The sequence below is a fragment of the Phalaenopsis equestris genome, unplaced genomic scaffold (genome assembly GCF_001263595.1).
Source record: "Phalaenopsis equestris unplaced genomic scaffold, ASM126359v1 Scaffold000002, whole genome shotgun sequence".
NCBI lineage: Eukaryota > Viridiplantae > Streptophyta > Magnoliopsida > Asparagales > Orchidaceae > Phalaenopsis > Phalaenopsis equestris.
Window position 1 is genome coordinate 7,006,475 of NW_018164444.1, and position 16,380 is coordinate 7,022,854.

General features: G+C 32.4%; 1 protein-coding gene across 1 annotated transcript in view; it reads right to left on the bottom strand.

Moving 5' to 3' along the window:
* LOC110039485 overlaps positions 1-6,081 on the bottom strand; it is a 13,631-nt gene extending 7,550 nt beyond the window's left edge. Inside the window, exons 1-9 of the mRNA XM_020744567.1 lie at positions 5,967-6,081; positions 5,656-5,843; positions 4,378-4,416; positions 4,180-4,233; positions 4,000-4,063; positions 3,654-3,712; positions 1,924-2,048; positions 1,761-1,820; positions 502-524 (exon numbers count right to left, since the gene is read on the bottom strand). Coding sequence (XP_020600226.1) covers positions 502-524; positions 1,761-1,820; positions 1,924-2,048; positions 3,654-3,712; positions 4,000-4,063; positions 4,180-4,233; positions 4,378-4,416; positions 5,656-5,829 — 598 coding nt within the window. The 5' untranslated portion in view covers positions 5,830-5,843; positions 5,967-6,081. The remainder of the gene's footprint in view (positions 1-501; positions 525-1,760; positions 1,821-1,923; positions 2,049-3,653; positions 3,713-3,999; positions 4,064-4,179; positions 4,234-4,377; positions 4,417-5,655; positions 5,844-5,966) is intronic.
* Between the last annotated feature and the right edge of the window lie 10,299 nt (positions 6,082-16,380).

Sequence of the window (16,380 nt, forward strand, 5' to 3'; positions counted from 1 at the left end):
AAGTTATACTTCTGTCACTAGAGCTACTAATACTAAAATTATATTCCATGTATCAGTTTTAGTTCTACTCAAATGAAGGCCTTTAGACTCCAATGTAGACCTCCATAATTCAAGTTTTTCCTAGGCTTTTTCTCTCGTCTTATCCACAAGAAAGATATCATCGGCAAAAAGCATACACCAAGGTACATCCTCATGTAAATGTCCAGTAAAACCATCCATAACTAAAGCAAAAAGATATAGGTTTAAAGTTGATCCCTGATGTAATCCAACAGAAATAGGAAAATACTTGGTCAATCCTCCCTCAGTTCGAACACAAGTAATAGCTCTAGTATAAATATCTTTAATGACTTGAATATAAGTCATATCAACACCTTTCTTCTCAAGAACTCTCCAAAGGATATCTCTTGGAACCTTATCGTAAGCTTTTTCTAAATCAATAAAAATCAAATGTAGATTCTCCTTATTACCTCTTAACTTCTCCATCAAACTTCTCAATAAATGTATAGCTTCCATAGTAGACCTGCCTGGCATAAATTCAAATTGATTAAAATGAAATCCTTCAATTTATATACATTACATGAACATAATGACTATTTATGATCAAATCATTTCTATAGATAATTGGAAATAGTAGAATTGGCAGGTTAAGTTTTAGATGTAGAGCTCACATTAGACATGCACAGCACAATTCTCTTATTTAATTTTAATTGGATTTTTTTAACATTTGTTTCTTAAAGTGCCAATGTTTTACTAACAATCGTGCATGTTAATATATTTGCTCAAAAGTACTGCTTAACATAATTATTATAATGGTGTAAGGCTCACATGGTAAAGATTTGAAAATGCATATAAATCATAAGTGCTTGAGTTTGTTAGAGCATAATTTGTCATAAACGTTGGAACAAGAATAGCCCCCGTGATTGATCGCATTACGTTTTACATATTGACAAAACTATAGAATTAAATTATATAGTATCATGACATCTTGTTGATAAGCATGCTAGTTAAGTTTGATGTTGACATGAAAACAGTCATGCCACTCATGCATGTTAATTATTATTGGAGATAAACTTCACCAATAAAACTTATAAGCTTATCAGTAGTTTCACTTGTTGAAGCAAGATTAAAGCTACAGAATGTGATTTGCTCACCCTTAGAATGATGACCATATATTTTATTGAGTTGGATTTTTATTAGATAAATGATTTAAGGTTGAGTAGCAGAAGCATTGAGGTAATTTTAATGGTTATAATTCTTTCCCATGTAGATTATTATTTAATTATGCTTTGAAATGATGCAATATAAACATTATTGGGATGTAACATGCTAATTATGTAAGATTTTAATGCACCACAAAGATGGTGTGTAGCCATAGTCATATTAAAGAAATTCAGAATGTTAAATTCTTTTCAAAACCAATCGAAAAAAACAAAATTTACAGTTAAAACAGTTGAAAGACAAAAAGCCACAGAACAAAAAAAGCAGCCGTGCAAGTTGGAATAATAAAAAAAGGAAAATAAGAAAACAGTATGCATGAAAAGTTGTAATTAAGGAATGAAGATAAAAAGTGTGATATAAACAAAGCAGATTGGCATCGGTGCCGAATGTAATTTTTGGTAAGAAAAATCACATATTCAAATGAGATAACTATATCCATTGATGGGAAATGCTAAGAAGGTGATCAGAGGATAAGTGGTAAATGTAAAAAAGAAAAAAATAATAATGAAATATTTTAGGGTTAATAAACAGACTAGAGATACCTTCTCTGAGTGCACCCAATTGTATAAATTTCAGTGTGCAATCGTTCCAAATGACTTTGCCTAGAAATAAGAAAAAATGCAATTCATACTAGCTGAAACTTTCAAATGAAAACATTGAAAATCGCCTTAGACATCAACAGGTTAAAGGTTTAAAAGAAATTACCTATCCTCCAATGGAATATATGGCATCCAAGCCATTTTCATAGATTTCATAGGAATAATTTCTTCTTTTTCTCTCTGTACAGATTTCACGCCAATTTGATCAGAGGGTGGAACAGGAGAAACCACCTAAACAAAAAGAGGGAGAAGGGGTGAATAGAATGAAACATTGCATCCAAGCTTCATAAATAAAAAAAAAAAGATGGTATCTTTAATAAAATTAGCATACGAAATTTCAAACAGCTCATATTGTTTCAACTGAAGAGAAAGTCATAATAAATTTGTTAACACAAAGAGAGACATAAGCTTTTTTTTGTGTTCGTGAAAATACCCCTCTTAACCCCATATTGCAGAACTATATAAGCTGTTAAAAGAATATCCTAATTAATATTTATATCAGCAAAATCCATAACAATAAAATATGATAAGAAATTAAAGCTTCCACACATGTCTCTCCAAGTTACATGCAGATACCATCCTTTGGCTTTTTTAATATTAACATGGAAGCTTATTTTAGTGTGAAAAAAATATTGCAGTGAGGATTAGAAGCAGAGGGTTATAATGCACAAAAACACAACACTCCCAAAATATAAGGGGTGATGTTTGGGATCGCTTTTGTATTTTATTTTCCTTTTTTTTTAATGTTTTGATTTGAAAGAAAATATGTTGAATAATTGATTAAAGTATTGCTGTTTTAAAAACACTCCAAACATCTAAAAGTTCTTTTGAGTGTTTTTAAAAACCATTTTAATTTGTTTTCGGAAACAAAAAACAAAAAATATGTAAAAAAAAAAATAATTAGGATAACCTACAAAAATCACTGGTAACCTTAATTTAAATAATTGAAGGCTTTTTAATCTTAACATGGAAGCTTTTTGTAGTGTGAAAAAAATATAGTAGTGGGGATTTAAACCCAAGTAATATAAAGCACAAATACATAAACTCCCAAAAGACAAGCATTTACAATAACCTGCACAAATCAATAGTAACATAACTAGTGACTACCATTCAAAAGCTCAGATGAGAAAGGGTAAAGTGATAGTGTAAAAAAAATATAGTAGTGAGGATTTAAACCCAAGTAATATAAAGCACAAATACATAAACTCCCAAAAGACAAGCATTTACGATAACCTGCACAAATCAATAGTAACATAACTAGTGACTACCATTCAAAAGCTCAGATGAGAAAGGGTAAAGTGATGTGTTTGTATGTTTCGGCTCTCGGCTCCTCTAAACTTTTTTTTAGTAAAAGAAAACACTAAAAATTCAATCAAAATATGGTATCAAATCAAATTTTTTTTGTGAAAAAACAATATAAGACAATCAACTGCCATCATCTAAAAGCAAAGAAATTACAACAGAATGCACAATACCATTTACGCAAAGCAGTGCATTAAAAATTTTCCCCTCAACACCATGAATATGTTCATCCAATAATCGTATTATTGCAAATTGCCAATGGATTGCAGTTTTGATTCTCAGTGCACTGCATTAAACATATATAAGATTGGCATCTCATTCTCAACAGCGCTGGAGAATGGAAATGTATAAAATGTCAAGGAATAATGAAAAGTGATCCTCAAAAGATTCATAATACATAATTTAACTGGCAAATGATTGGTCTGAAATCTGATCTTTAGTATTAACTGAATGGTGAATACATCTCATAATTTTTGAGAAAAAAAATTAGTTTTCAAAAAAGAACAGTCACAAATAGAAAATGACTGTACTTACTGCAACCACAACCGGGATGAGAGTGACCTTGTCCACGCCATTTACATTTAGCATTTGAGCTGCATTCAAAGAAAAAAGGCATAAATAGCTCATAAATAGCGGATGTTATTTTATTAAAATGGAGCCACCTTTTAATTTTTTTCATTTTTAATTTCAAAACTTGGATTGTAAATGATTTTGCATACTCAAAAGAGAACCGGAGAACAAAGTAGCTACAAAAATATTCAGTTGTTATATTCAATCTTAATAAAAAACCTAATTCTTCAAACAGATGTAAAATGAAATTCTAGCTAGAATCTGATGAAATAATAAGCCCACATGTTGGGGAATAAGACAAGGAAGCCACCCTCAGTACAGCCAAACAAGTACACCTTCTTCTCGAAAAGCTCCCCACCCTCCTCAAAAGCATTCTGTATGCGTAATATGAAAAAGGTCGAGATTAGAGAAATGTATTACATATTTGTACCATATTATTGTGTTGCAAAATACAAAAACAAATGAAGTGTAAAAGGCACTGCAATAACACCTCCAAGTTGGAAAATTTCCAATTGATCTCACGAAGTTTGTCCATGTTATCCCACTGTCAGCAAATCACGCATGTAATAGAAAACCATTATAACAAGCAGACTTTCACATGATTGAGCGCAATATCTCAGGCAGCTCTCTACTAATCATCTATGGAAAGAATTTGATGTGGTTGTGTAATAAAAATCAGCAATCAGACCTCAGTCCCAACAGGAAATGCAGCTAGCCATAAATCCTCCTGTCAAAAGTACAATCCACGATTAACACTTAAGTGGCACCACAAAAAGTAAAAAACAATGCAATAATAACACTTCAGGACAATCACACTTCGGGCTTATTTGGCAGACTCTAGATAGAAAGCATGATTTAGAAATAGATGATTTTCAAACACGGTGATTTTATGAGTATTGCAAAAACCATTATAATTTGTAACCCGTAGACAGAAGAATGATTTTGATGATTTTCAACTTTATTAATTTTTACATATAAGAAGAATTAGGGAAGATATGTAAAGCCTAAAATCAATGTTTTTTTTATTTTTTAACAGCATCCAAACAACTTATGAATATAGCAAATTTCAATCACATTTCAAAAAAAAATTTTTTTTTGTGAGTTAAGACAATAATGAAAAAACAGTTTTTTTTTTTTTTGTGAGTTAAGACAATAATGAAAAAACAAATAATACAACAATTTCCATATAATTGCATGAAAAAGAAAAACAATTTCAAAAAGAAAATAAAAAATATATTCATGTATATAAATACAGCATTTTTTTCTCAAAGGTTGTACCAACAAGGCACACAAAGTTAGTAAAGTTTTATTTTTTACATAAAATAATTAGAAAATGAGTGGCTGAATTAAAACAAACTGCAGCACGCATGGAAAATATCAATCAATATTGACAAAAAATCAGTAAAAAAAATGCAGAAATAAATAGTATCATACTGGATTTCCCACTCGGGAATAAGAAAATAACCAGATTATGCTCCTCCAATGTATTCATAAAGCAAATTTTCAATAAAGGCTCTTCATTTCCATGAGGTAATGAAAGGCAGAGTTATGCGTGACCAAAAATCAGTAAGAAAAATAATGCAGAAATAAATTGTATCATACTGGATTTCCCACTCGGGAATAAGAAAATAACCAGATTATGCTCCTCCGATGTATTCATAAAGCAAATTTTCAATAAAGGCTCTTCATTTCCATGAGGTAATGAAAGGCAGAGTTATGCATAACCAAAAATACAGCACACAACATAAGAACCAGTCAATAGCATCTGAAGTATCTATTAAAAGATATAAACAGAAGAAGAAATTATCACGACTGAGCCTCATACTAACCAGATTCCGTTTCTCCTCGGGGTTATGCATAACCAAAAATACAGCATAGAACAAAAGAACCATTCAATAGAATCTGAAGTATCTATTAAAAGATATAAACAGAAAAAGAAATAATCACCACTGAGCCTCATACTAACCAGATTCCGTTTCTCCTCGAAATACTCGGTTTTCTGAGTAAGCTTAGTTCCTACGCGCTTCCTTCTATTAGCGTTACCCTTACCCAATTCCTTGGGAAGCTCGTTGCTGGTATTGACACCACCTTCCTCACCCTCCGCCTTTGGATGCGCCTTCCTCTTCCTGGAAGCCTTCATCTCCAGACTAAGTGCTTAAAGAAGACAAATTTAGACGTTTACGTTAGGTTGATTTGACACATTTTGAAAATGAACTGGTTAGAGAAAAAGTATTATTCATAGGGCTGTTTGAAAGCAAGATTTGACAAGGATTTAACCTAAGTCCTGACAAACAGCCAAGATGACACCATTAAAAATCTTAGAGAATCGTAAATACCGTCTCTCTGTCCTGAATCCCGGATTTAGTAAATCCAGAAATTGAGCGTATTTAACCTAAATCCCAAAGACGTCAAGAACACCTATTCTTCTTCAGTACACCACTGGAGTGAGCACCTTTCGCTACTTAGCTTCCCTGCCTCCTGTCGCCGAGGGTTTCGGGAAATTAGAACTATGGAAGACGGCGGTTTCGGGGAGAAGGGTTTCAAATTTTAAATTTTTAATTAATTAAAATTTTAATCAAATTCAAAATACTTGCTGATAATTGAGTAGATTATTAATCTATGAAAATTAAATTTAATTAATTTAATTAAAAATGATAAAAAAATTTCATATTGAATCGGATAAACTGAATATGAATGTCTTAATAAGTAATTAATTTTATTATAACAAATATTTTTTACAGATTAAAAACAGTTGATAGTTTTGTTTTTTTATTTTAAATTTATTTTTTCAAAAATTAAGTTTTTATTTAAATATATTAATAATTTTCTAATTATTTATTAGTTTAGATATTTAACTATATTAATAATAACTTATTTAATCTACATAAAGTTAGTATAATAAAATATGTTAGTTTCTAAATAATGCCAAATAATTTATCTAAATGAACACATGTTAAAATTTGCAATATGAAAATTAAAGCTCGTGTGCCAGCCATGGGGGGAGACAAAACATTTTCAAAGATGGGCTTTAAATATTTCATAACATGATAATTCAATTATGATTAACATAAGAGTTACTCCCATACAACGTTGCATTCTCAGCTTAGTTGGTAGAGCATCTGTTTCGGTGGTGTAAGTTCTCTCTCGATTGGGGTTCGAATCCCCCCAGGCGACTGATGCTATATGGGTGTGTTACTTGAGTAGTTAGGTGCAAGGGTTAAACCCATACCTGACTGGTTGCGACCTGGGGGGTAATTGGCAGTTCTGCCCATCGAACAACTTTTCAGCTATATATATACCATTAAATTTGTAAATAAAAGTAATAAATATTCAAAAAATTATAAAATTTGAGAAATATCTAAATAATTAAGAAATTAATGGGGCATTTTTTTTTTTTTTGTTAGGAGTGGCTAAAGTCATAAATTAAAGGTGGGCAAATAGCATTATGTCCACCCTCACATTAAGAAGGTTACGGCTTTGGTGCACCACAAAAATCATGTAATAACAACACATAAAAATAATTTTGAAATTATTTGGTAGATTGTTTAGTGAAATTAATGTTTATATAGTACCTGAAATATTGTTATTTACGAAAACTTGCACCCATTTTTTATTTTTAAACTACTAAATTAATGTATTTACGTGTGTAACAATCAAACTATTTAAATTTTGATAAAAAATAATATGATTTGGGGTTTTATCATGAATTTAATATTTGAATGAAAATTTGCAAAAGGATGAAAAAGAGGTTTAGATTTGTAAATAGCAATTTTTTGAGTGTTATGTATGTAATTTCCCCATATTTTAAATCACATTTGACCCATAGGGATTGGATTTTTCTTAAAAAATATAATTTAATGACAAATATTGGTGGAATACATAGGCAGCAATCAATTTAACCCTTTAAGGGTTTGTTTGGGGCAGTTGCAGCTTATCCAGCTTATCCTGATAAGCTCTTAATCAACAGCTGATCTAGAAAAGCCGGTTGGTTGTTTAGTTTGTCCGTTTAGAAAAAACATGATTTGCAGTTGTTTCTGGATAAATGATCATTTTGCTCTGATCTGAATAAATTGTTTAGTTGTTTGGTTTGTGCGCTTGGAAAATTGTTGATTTGCAGTTGTTTTTGGATAAATGACAATTCTGTTAAAGCGTAGTTGTGTTGTTTGCAGTAGAACTGTAATGGATATACATTTGATAGTTTTGAACCAAAAAAATTGCTTCATAACAATACAAAAATGGATATGCACCTCATTTAAGGAATAAAACCAACAAATAACACATACTCAAATTTCAATAGAGACATGTAAGTATTTGGCATATATTGATGAGGTTGCAGCCCGAATGTTGAATACTTACGCGTCAAAAAACTTGACCCGACCGCAATTACGTAAATATTTTAATTTTGAAATATGGCTAAAAGCTTAACTCAACGACTAGTGTGCAAAATTAAATATTATATAAAATTGATAAAATGGTTCATATACTAGAGGTACTACGAAAGTATATGTATCGTTTCAAGTAATATAGGGCTCTAATAGAGTCATAAGTATCGTTTCCACAAAGATAGACAAAACTCTTATAGGATGACTTTAGTAAAACCTTCTTTAAATTGTAGCTAACTTATATAGGAAATGATAAAAAGTTTTTGTGAATTACATAATCCTACATAATTAAAAGTTATGTTAAGTATGATAAGCGAATGCAAAATGTAAATGCAAGACGATTTAAAAATCCTAAAAAGTAAAGTTACCACTAAGAAATTCTAAACTAACAATGTATACAATAGTTCAAATTTGTATGAAACATCCTTCTCTTTGCAACGAGTTTATAATTAGTGTAGAAATCTAATAATTTTATGTCAAATAGGAGCATACATATTCTTTACCCTATTTCGAGTGCATAAAGAGCATTAGTTAATCCAGAGTTAAGTCTCTAAACAAGTGAAATCAAATAATTTTATGTCAAATAGGAGCATACATATTCTTTACCCTATTTCGAGTGCATAAAGAACATTAATTAATCCAGAGTTAAGTCTCTAAACTTGTGGTTTGGTTGGGAAGATACTATTTGTCACACTAGAGTTTCTACTTACCCTTCACCTAAAGGCTAACATCTCATTTTAGTTTCCAAACATCTAGATCAAATTAGGAATTTTAATCTATCACTCTAAAATCTTCAATTTTACTACTATCAAAACTTATTTTCCCATTTATTTTCACTTATCTCCATGGACTGCATTCTTATGAAATGTGATTCTTACTGTGTTGTGAAAAGCATAGCCCTTTCGGGTAATTATGTTTAACAACATATTTAAACAAATCAATTGCACAAATCAATATTAAACTAAGCATAGAGTTTAAATCATCACTATTTATGGAATTAAAAGCATTTCTGCTAAACTTCATTACTACATAAAATTATTTCTCATTGCAGAGAGAAAGACAAAGAAAATTACTTAGATCTCGTGGGGAAGAAACAACAACAAATGGATTTATAGATAAATATAAGTTTATAAAATAAGACTAAGTAAAAAAAATAAAATACAGAACTTATCTCAAATTCCTTCGCAAGCAATCCTTCTAGTTCCTTTGAATCACTCACTCTCCTTACAATTCCACTTCAATCTAACTTAGAACTATATTGAAGAAGATATATTTCACTTCTCCTCTTCTCCTCCAAATCTAAGCAAGCCTCTCAGACTTTCTCCTCTCTCCAAGAAGACTCCATTCTCTCTAAAAAGACTCCCCTCCTCTCTAAAAAAAACCCATTTTAATCTCCAGAAGTCTCTTTAAATAAAGACTCCCCTCCTCTCTAAGAAAAACCCATTTTAATCTCCAGAAGTCTCTTTAAATAAAACTTTCAAAATCACCAAGAGTTACTTCAAACACCCCTTCAAAATTCATCAATGTTCATTGAATCATCAAGAAAACTTGTCTTTGGAGCTTAGGCGCCATGTCAACATTGGTCAATTTGTTTTCTTTGAGTTTAACTTGCTCTATTTTAGTTCCATTTGCCCACTTGCTCCATTTAGTGTACCTACAAAAAAAAAACACTTCATTAAACCGCAATATCATTAAAAATAGGCATTAAATATTCAATTAAAAGTAACATATTTTAGGCATGTCACCGCACCAAATGAAATTCAAACCACTTCTTGGCTCTTTATATTTTCATGAGTATGATCTTAAATCATCAACGCTTGATTGAGTTGATTAAACACCAACACATTGAAACTTAGGATGATCTCACCATAAGATCAAGTGATGTTCTAAGGAGACCTTTCTGACCTAGGTTTTCATCCCTTTGAAACACCACATTACTTACACCATATACATACACACACCACAATCTACACCATGCACATGCACTATGATTCACTCTACACATAATCACACCATAATTCACTCCACCTACACTACAATTCACACACATATACACACTCACACCACATACATTTACACCATATACATCTACACCACAATTCATATACATACGGTAGCATTCACACACATACAAATTCACACCCATAAACCACGTCACACTTACACACACTTCTCCATCAAAATTGAAATCAAGTTTCCAAAAATTTTTCATAAATCAAAATTAAAAAACAAAAATTAATCCATCATGATAATTTTCAAAAGTCCACCATGATAAATTCAAGCCCTAAAAAATTAATTTTAAAATTCCGTCACCATGAATTTCAAAAAGCCCAAAGTTCCACTAAACTCAAGTCCAAGCCCACCCACCAAAATTAAAATTAAAATGGGCTAATGTTAAAAATAATTAAACCACCATGGCATTAAAATTAAATTAAAAAAAACAAGTGTCACTTAAAAAAGTAAAAAAAAATGTCCAAATTTGGACCCATGAACACGCCACACCAAGAACCCAAAAACCATTAATTCCCCCTTTCATACAAGTCATAAGCAAGCTACTTAGCCTAATCTAAGACATATGAAAGCCACTAAATCAAGCATGAGCTCCATGCAAGCCACCCTTCCCTAAATAAGCAAGTCTAGCCACCATTTCAGGTTTCCCCAAAAAGTAATTAGCCACTCTAATGACTCACATAAGCCCAAAGATTAAACCAAATCCCTATGATTGGGACTTATCCACCTAAGCCCCCATGCTAAGAACCAAGTCCAACCCTCATGGTGGGTGAGTACAACCCACATACATGACTTGGACCCAAGCTACCCAAAATCAACTCATTGCCCTTCCTCTTAAATCATACTCATGTACACATGGCACATGCCCATTAGCTTCACCAATATCCACCTCTGAACTCCACCAGATAGAAAGTGACCAACCAAGGCTCTCACCTCCACCATGGTCAGTGGTGGAGGTGAACACAAGAACCACCACAATGGCTGGCAGGTGAAGGTGGAACCCGAGAAGCACCGCCATGGTCAAAACTCAAAATTCAACCCATCTTACATGGCTCACCCTCACAGGCTTATTCCCTCTACCAGAGCTCCACTTAAGCGGCCATTTGAAGCCTTAGGCCGGTCAATTGGAGCTCTTCTCCTCTCCCATGACTGAGTCTATAAATAAGGCATGTTCATGGCCAAAGGAGGAGGTGTGCACAAACCCTAGCGAAGCCTTACCAAAATACTCCCAAACCATTCTCACAACCCTCATCGGCCTCTCCCCACTAATCTCAAACCATTCCCCCTTGTTGACCTCATTTTTGGTTAAGGTCTAGAAAACCCTACCAAAATACTCCCAAACCATTCTCACAACACTCATCGGCCTCTCCCCACTAATCCCAAACCATTCCCCCTCTCACAAAGCTTGAATGGATTTCACCTCTGAAATCCAAGACATTTCACGATCATAACACAAAATCATCCAATACTCCATTTTGAACCTTCCAAAAGCTTCCCCAGAGAATATAACTACTTCATTAATAAAAATCCACCCCTTTCGTGGCCTCTAACCTAGTTCTTAACCAAACTTGAGTCACCTTTTGGTCGAGTTCATGCCTAGGCTCAATCTTAGTGCAAATTGTAGCAAGGAGGTGGTGCACCGCATCTACACAAAGCTTCTAAACCATTCTAATCGAGGCCTCGCCTCTTGGATGAAGATACAGATTCAAAACTCGTAAATTTATCTTGATTTTGGCCTTTGTGAAGAGACTCAATAATTTCTGCCCACCTAGCCATATAGATAAGTTCATCTAACTTAGATGAAGGTATAGGAACCAACCCCATGTAATTTGGTTGAGAATCGAACAAGATATTAGGGTTAAAATGTGGATGATTCTCAATTTATACCCCTGTGGGGATGACGAATGGATGACATCCATTTCTATGTATTCGAAATGAACAATGCGGATCGGGTCGGACGGCGCAACAGTTCAGATTAGAACACCGTAGAGCCGACTGAGTCAACTATTGTGGTGTAAAACATAGTGAATCAGCAAATGACGTGTTGTACTTCGACGCGTCCGACATGGTTAAGTAGGAAAATAAGGTGTTTTTTATTTATTTAAATGCAAAAAATGCATAATATCTTCAAGAATTCATATCTCAACAAAGAAAAATCATAAAAACAAAATGAAAATACCTCTAGACTCAGTGAACAGAGGGAAAATTAATAAAAATAAAAATAGGAATATTTATTTTATATTTAATTTCTAATTAATTAAATACTCCAGAGGGTAGTTTAACTATTAGAAATTAATTATAAAATATTAGGACATTAAATTTTGAGGGATCATTGCTCCTGTATTTATGGATGTCCTCTGATTTTTCCAAGGCAGAGGGCCCCTCTAACGCTAAAAGCCCTAATTTTTAATGTCATTTAACACTATTTTAATAAAAAAATTATAAAAAATAAAATAAAAATCAGAAGAATGAAACCAAACTGTGGTAGGCTTAGAGAGATCAGAGGCATCTAAGAAAAATGAAAATGAAATATAAATATTATTAAAATGAATGTCAAGCGATTTTTTATATTAAAAATGATGAAAAATTATAAAAATTTAAACATAAATTAAAATGGCATATGTTTTTCCCTAATCAAAGATAACAGCTAGAGGATGCCTTTGTAATATTTTTATTTTAAATAGCTAAATGTATTTTCCTTATAATCTCACAATTGCTAATTTGAATAAATATAAAAAATAAAATATATTTCAAAAAAATATCAAATCACTTCTAAAATGTCAATTAGCCTATGGGTGAATGACTAAAGAGGTCTAACACTGAATGGAGTCATGGTGTAAGACTTAACAAGGTGTTTACCCTAAGGGGTAATTGCAAATACTCAATTTACACATTATAGCTCTCATTTTACAATTTCTAGGGTAAATCAGAGGGTAAAAGGGTAAAATTTTTTATAAGATATTTACCGAAGTGTTTGAAATGTAATGAGGTAATTAGGGCAGTCATTAAGTTATTAAAAAATTATATAAAGATAAAAATGTAAATTTTGGGAATTGATGAAGATTAGGAGATATAAATGTTTGGATGACTAAGTGGAGGGCAATATAGTTTGAATTGTTTAAGTTGTTGATTTACACTCTTCACCATAAGTTGGAAGGACTCATATGATCATAAGATGGTAAGATCAATGACATGTCATAAATTACGAATTTACCGTCATAAATTAAAAATTTCTCTTGTACAACTCAAAATCACTAAAGTTCAAAATGAAAGTCTTTGTCAGACATAACCAACAAAGCACAACAAGAATTTCTGAGTTTCAACCTAATTTTTGGGTGTATATGCAAGTTTCTTTGAAATTACAAAAAATGCCCCAAGTTGTCTTTCATTTATTTAAAGATAAAAATATAAATTATGAAATTAATCAACTAAATAGGAATTCTTAAGAAATATTGATGGGTTAAATGAAGGTGATTTACGTATCAAGTTAAATACTTCCCTTTGGCAGTTGACTCAGAAGGCGGCGTCGAATGGGAGCGCGCCTCGTGGCTTTTCGACGGATCCGCGGAACCAGTCAGCCCGCGTTTGCATAAATATTCATCAACGATTAGTTTAAAGTTGCCCTTTCATTCTTGGGTAGCTGGCAGCTATAGCCCATAATTTGAATGACTTGTGGTTTATTTGATTGAAAACCTTTTTATATGTGGTGCTATTTTTTATTAACTTGGGCTGTTGGTAGCTCTAACCAAAAGTTTAATTGACTTTTATGGATGATGACTGAGATTTTTTAGCGTTATTTTTTTAGATGTCTAATTGTCAGTCATTTTTGTTTGGGTTGCTCTCCCTTGATTTTATTGCTAGTGACTTCTAATTAGGGTTGGTTTATGCACATTGATGCTCGGATTGCTTATGGAAACCCCTCATAATGGGTTATTATGGTTGAAGCCCTGAAGTTGAGCCAACCCCTAACTCATAAATATTTATATCCAATTCTAATTTTTCATATATCTACCGCTTTACTCCATATAAATACGCATGCTTATGTTTTAATATACTTCACATTTAAATTTTAAAACATTCAACGATTGCTAAATTCTCATATATTTACATGTTTAACACAAATTCAACTTCTTTTTGAAATAGCATCAAAGGCGGCAGGTACCTTCTGCTACTTTCTTATTTGTTGTACTTGATTATATGTGCTCTTTCAGATGTGCATATTGTTTTTCTTTTATTTGCTACGTTTGTGACATGTGAAAAGGGAACCCTAAGGTTGAGGATGCAGGACATATGCTTAGGTTGAAACCCTATGCCAATACACTAGCTTGACAAAAACATTCAGTTATTCTTAAGACCTAATAATAAAGTTAATTTAAGTTAATCACACCAATCAAACAAAGAACCTAGGATAAACCACCTGAGACATGGTTTCTCTGTTCTCTTATGTTTTCACAGAACAAGACGACAACGCGATTGAGCGATAGTCAAACTTCACGCGACGATCAAGACCAAAACATGAAGTGAAGGATGATCCTCAATTAAACTTTTCATAGACTTAAACAACATAAAACCTTAGGACTTTGAGGTTGTTTGTCTAGCATGACGTAAATCCTAACACTATCATTAGGCTATCGCATGATTGTATATCATGAGATGTAAGCCCTAACTCCCTTTAGGATTTTGAGGTTGCTTGTTCGGTATGACATGAATCCTTCTATCTTTCTAGGCTGTCTGTATTGATTGTATGACGCATAATGTAAATTCTAGATTTAAAATAAAATGACATGAGTAAACATCAAATAACATCATGTCGAGAATGTAAAGCCACAAAATAGGATAGTTTTGAGAAGTCACTGAGGTTTTCTCAGAATATATGACATCCCCTACATTTCGCCCCTTTGGATTCTAAAATAAATGTTCCACGTTGAGTCATTCTCACTTGATTTTCCTATGACCAATCATGAAAACTAAATATTGAATTCTTGAAAACGATACTCTGATCTTAATCGAGAGTTTTCTTAAGTAATTTTAGTTTCTTAAGATATAATTAACTACAGGGGCTTGCATCTATAAGAGAATTAATAACCCAGATAATTTAAACTTTGTCTAATCTTCATATTAGATAAGGAAACGATCTGGTCATTCTCATCTCAACAACACTTCACTTAGTTTTATCTTCTCTTTTAAAAGCCAACCTTCAACACCATAGAGCATTGCAGGTCTTACCACCATCTTATAAAATTTTCCTTTCAGTCTAAGCAGTACTTTTCTATCATACAATAGGCTTGAAGCATTCCTCAACTTCAACCAACCAACTTGAATTATACTAATAACATCCTTTGAACAATAGACCAGAGATATCTAAAGTGTTCACACCTTTTAATAATTTGATCACCAATAATTACAACTCTGTCACTAGAGCTACTACTACTAAAATTACATTCCATTTATTCAGTTTTAGTTCTACTCAAATGAAGACCTTTAGACTCCAATGTAGACCTACATAATTCAAATTTTTCCCGAGCTTTTTCTCTAATTTTATCCATGAAATGATATCAACAGGGAAAAACATACACCAGGGTACATTTTTCTGTAAATGTCCAATAAGAGCATCCATAACTAAAGCAAAATGATATGGCCTTAAATCTAATCCCTGATGTAATCCAATTGAAATGGGAAAATATTTCATCAATGCGCCCATATCAATGCTCCCATAAACACAAATAACAACTCCATATGCATATCTTTAATGACTTGAATATAAGTCCATATCAATACCTTTTTTTCTCTAGAACTCACCAAAGGATATCTCTTGGAACCTTATCGTAAGCTGTCTCTAAATCAATAAAAACCATATGTCGATCATCCTTATTCTGAACTTCTCCATCAAACCTCTCAATAAATATATAGCTTCCATAGCAGTTCCACCCAACATAAATCCAAAATGATCATGAGAAATCTTTACAATACGTCTTAAACTATGTTCAATTACCCTCTCCCATAATTTTAAAGCATGACACATCAACTAAAAAATATATTAGAACAACATAAATTATCCTACAACTCCCAGCCTCCCCTAGATGATAATAACGTGTCTTATTCATCTGGCTAGCACAACAAACTAATAATCTCGATCTCTATGCTGCCAAATACAAAGTTAAGATTTGAGAACCATTCCAGAGTAAAGAGCTGGTGGATATGAGGACCTAAAATAAGAGCATCAGCAGCATTATGAGGCCAAGAATTTAAGCCAATATAGTCAAGTTAAACCAAAACGCAATTCGTATGTATTTACATAT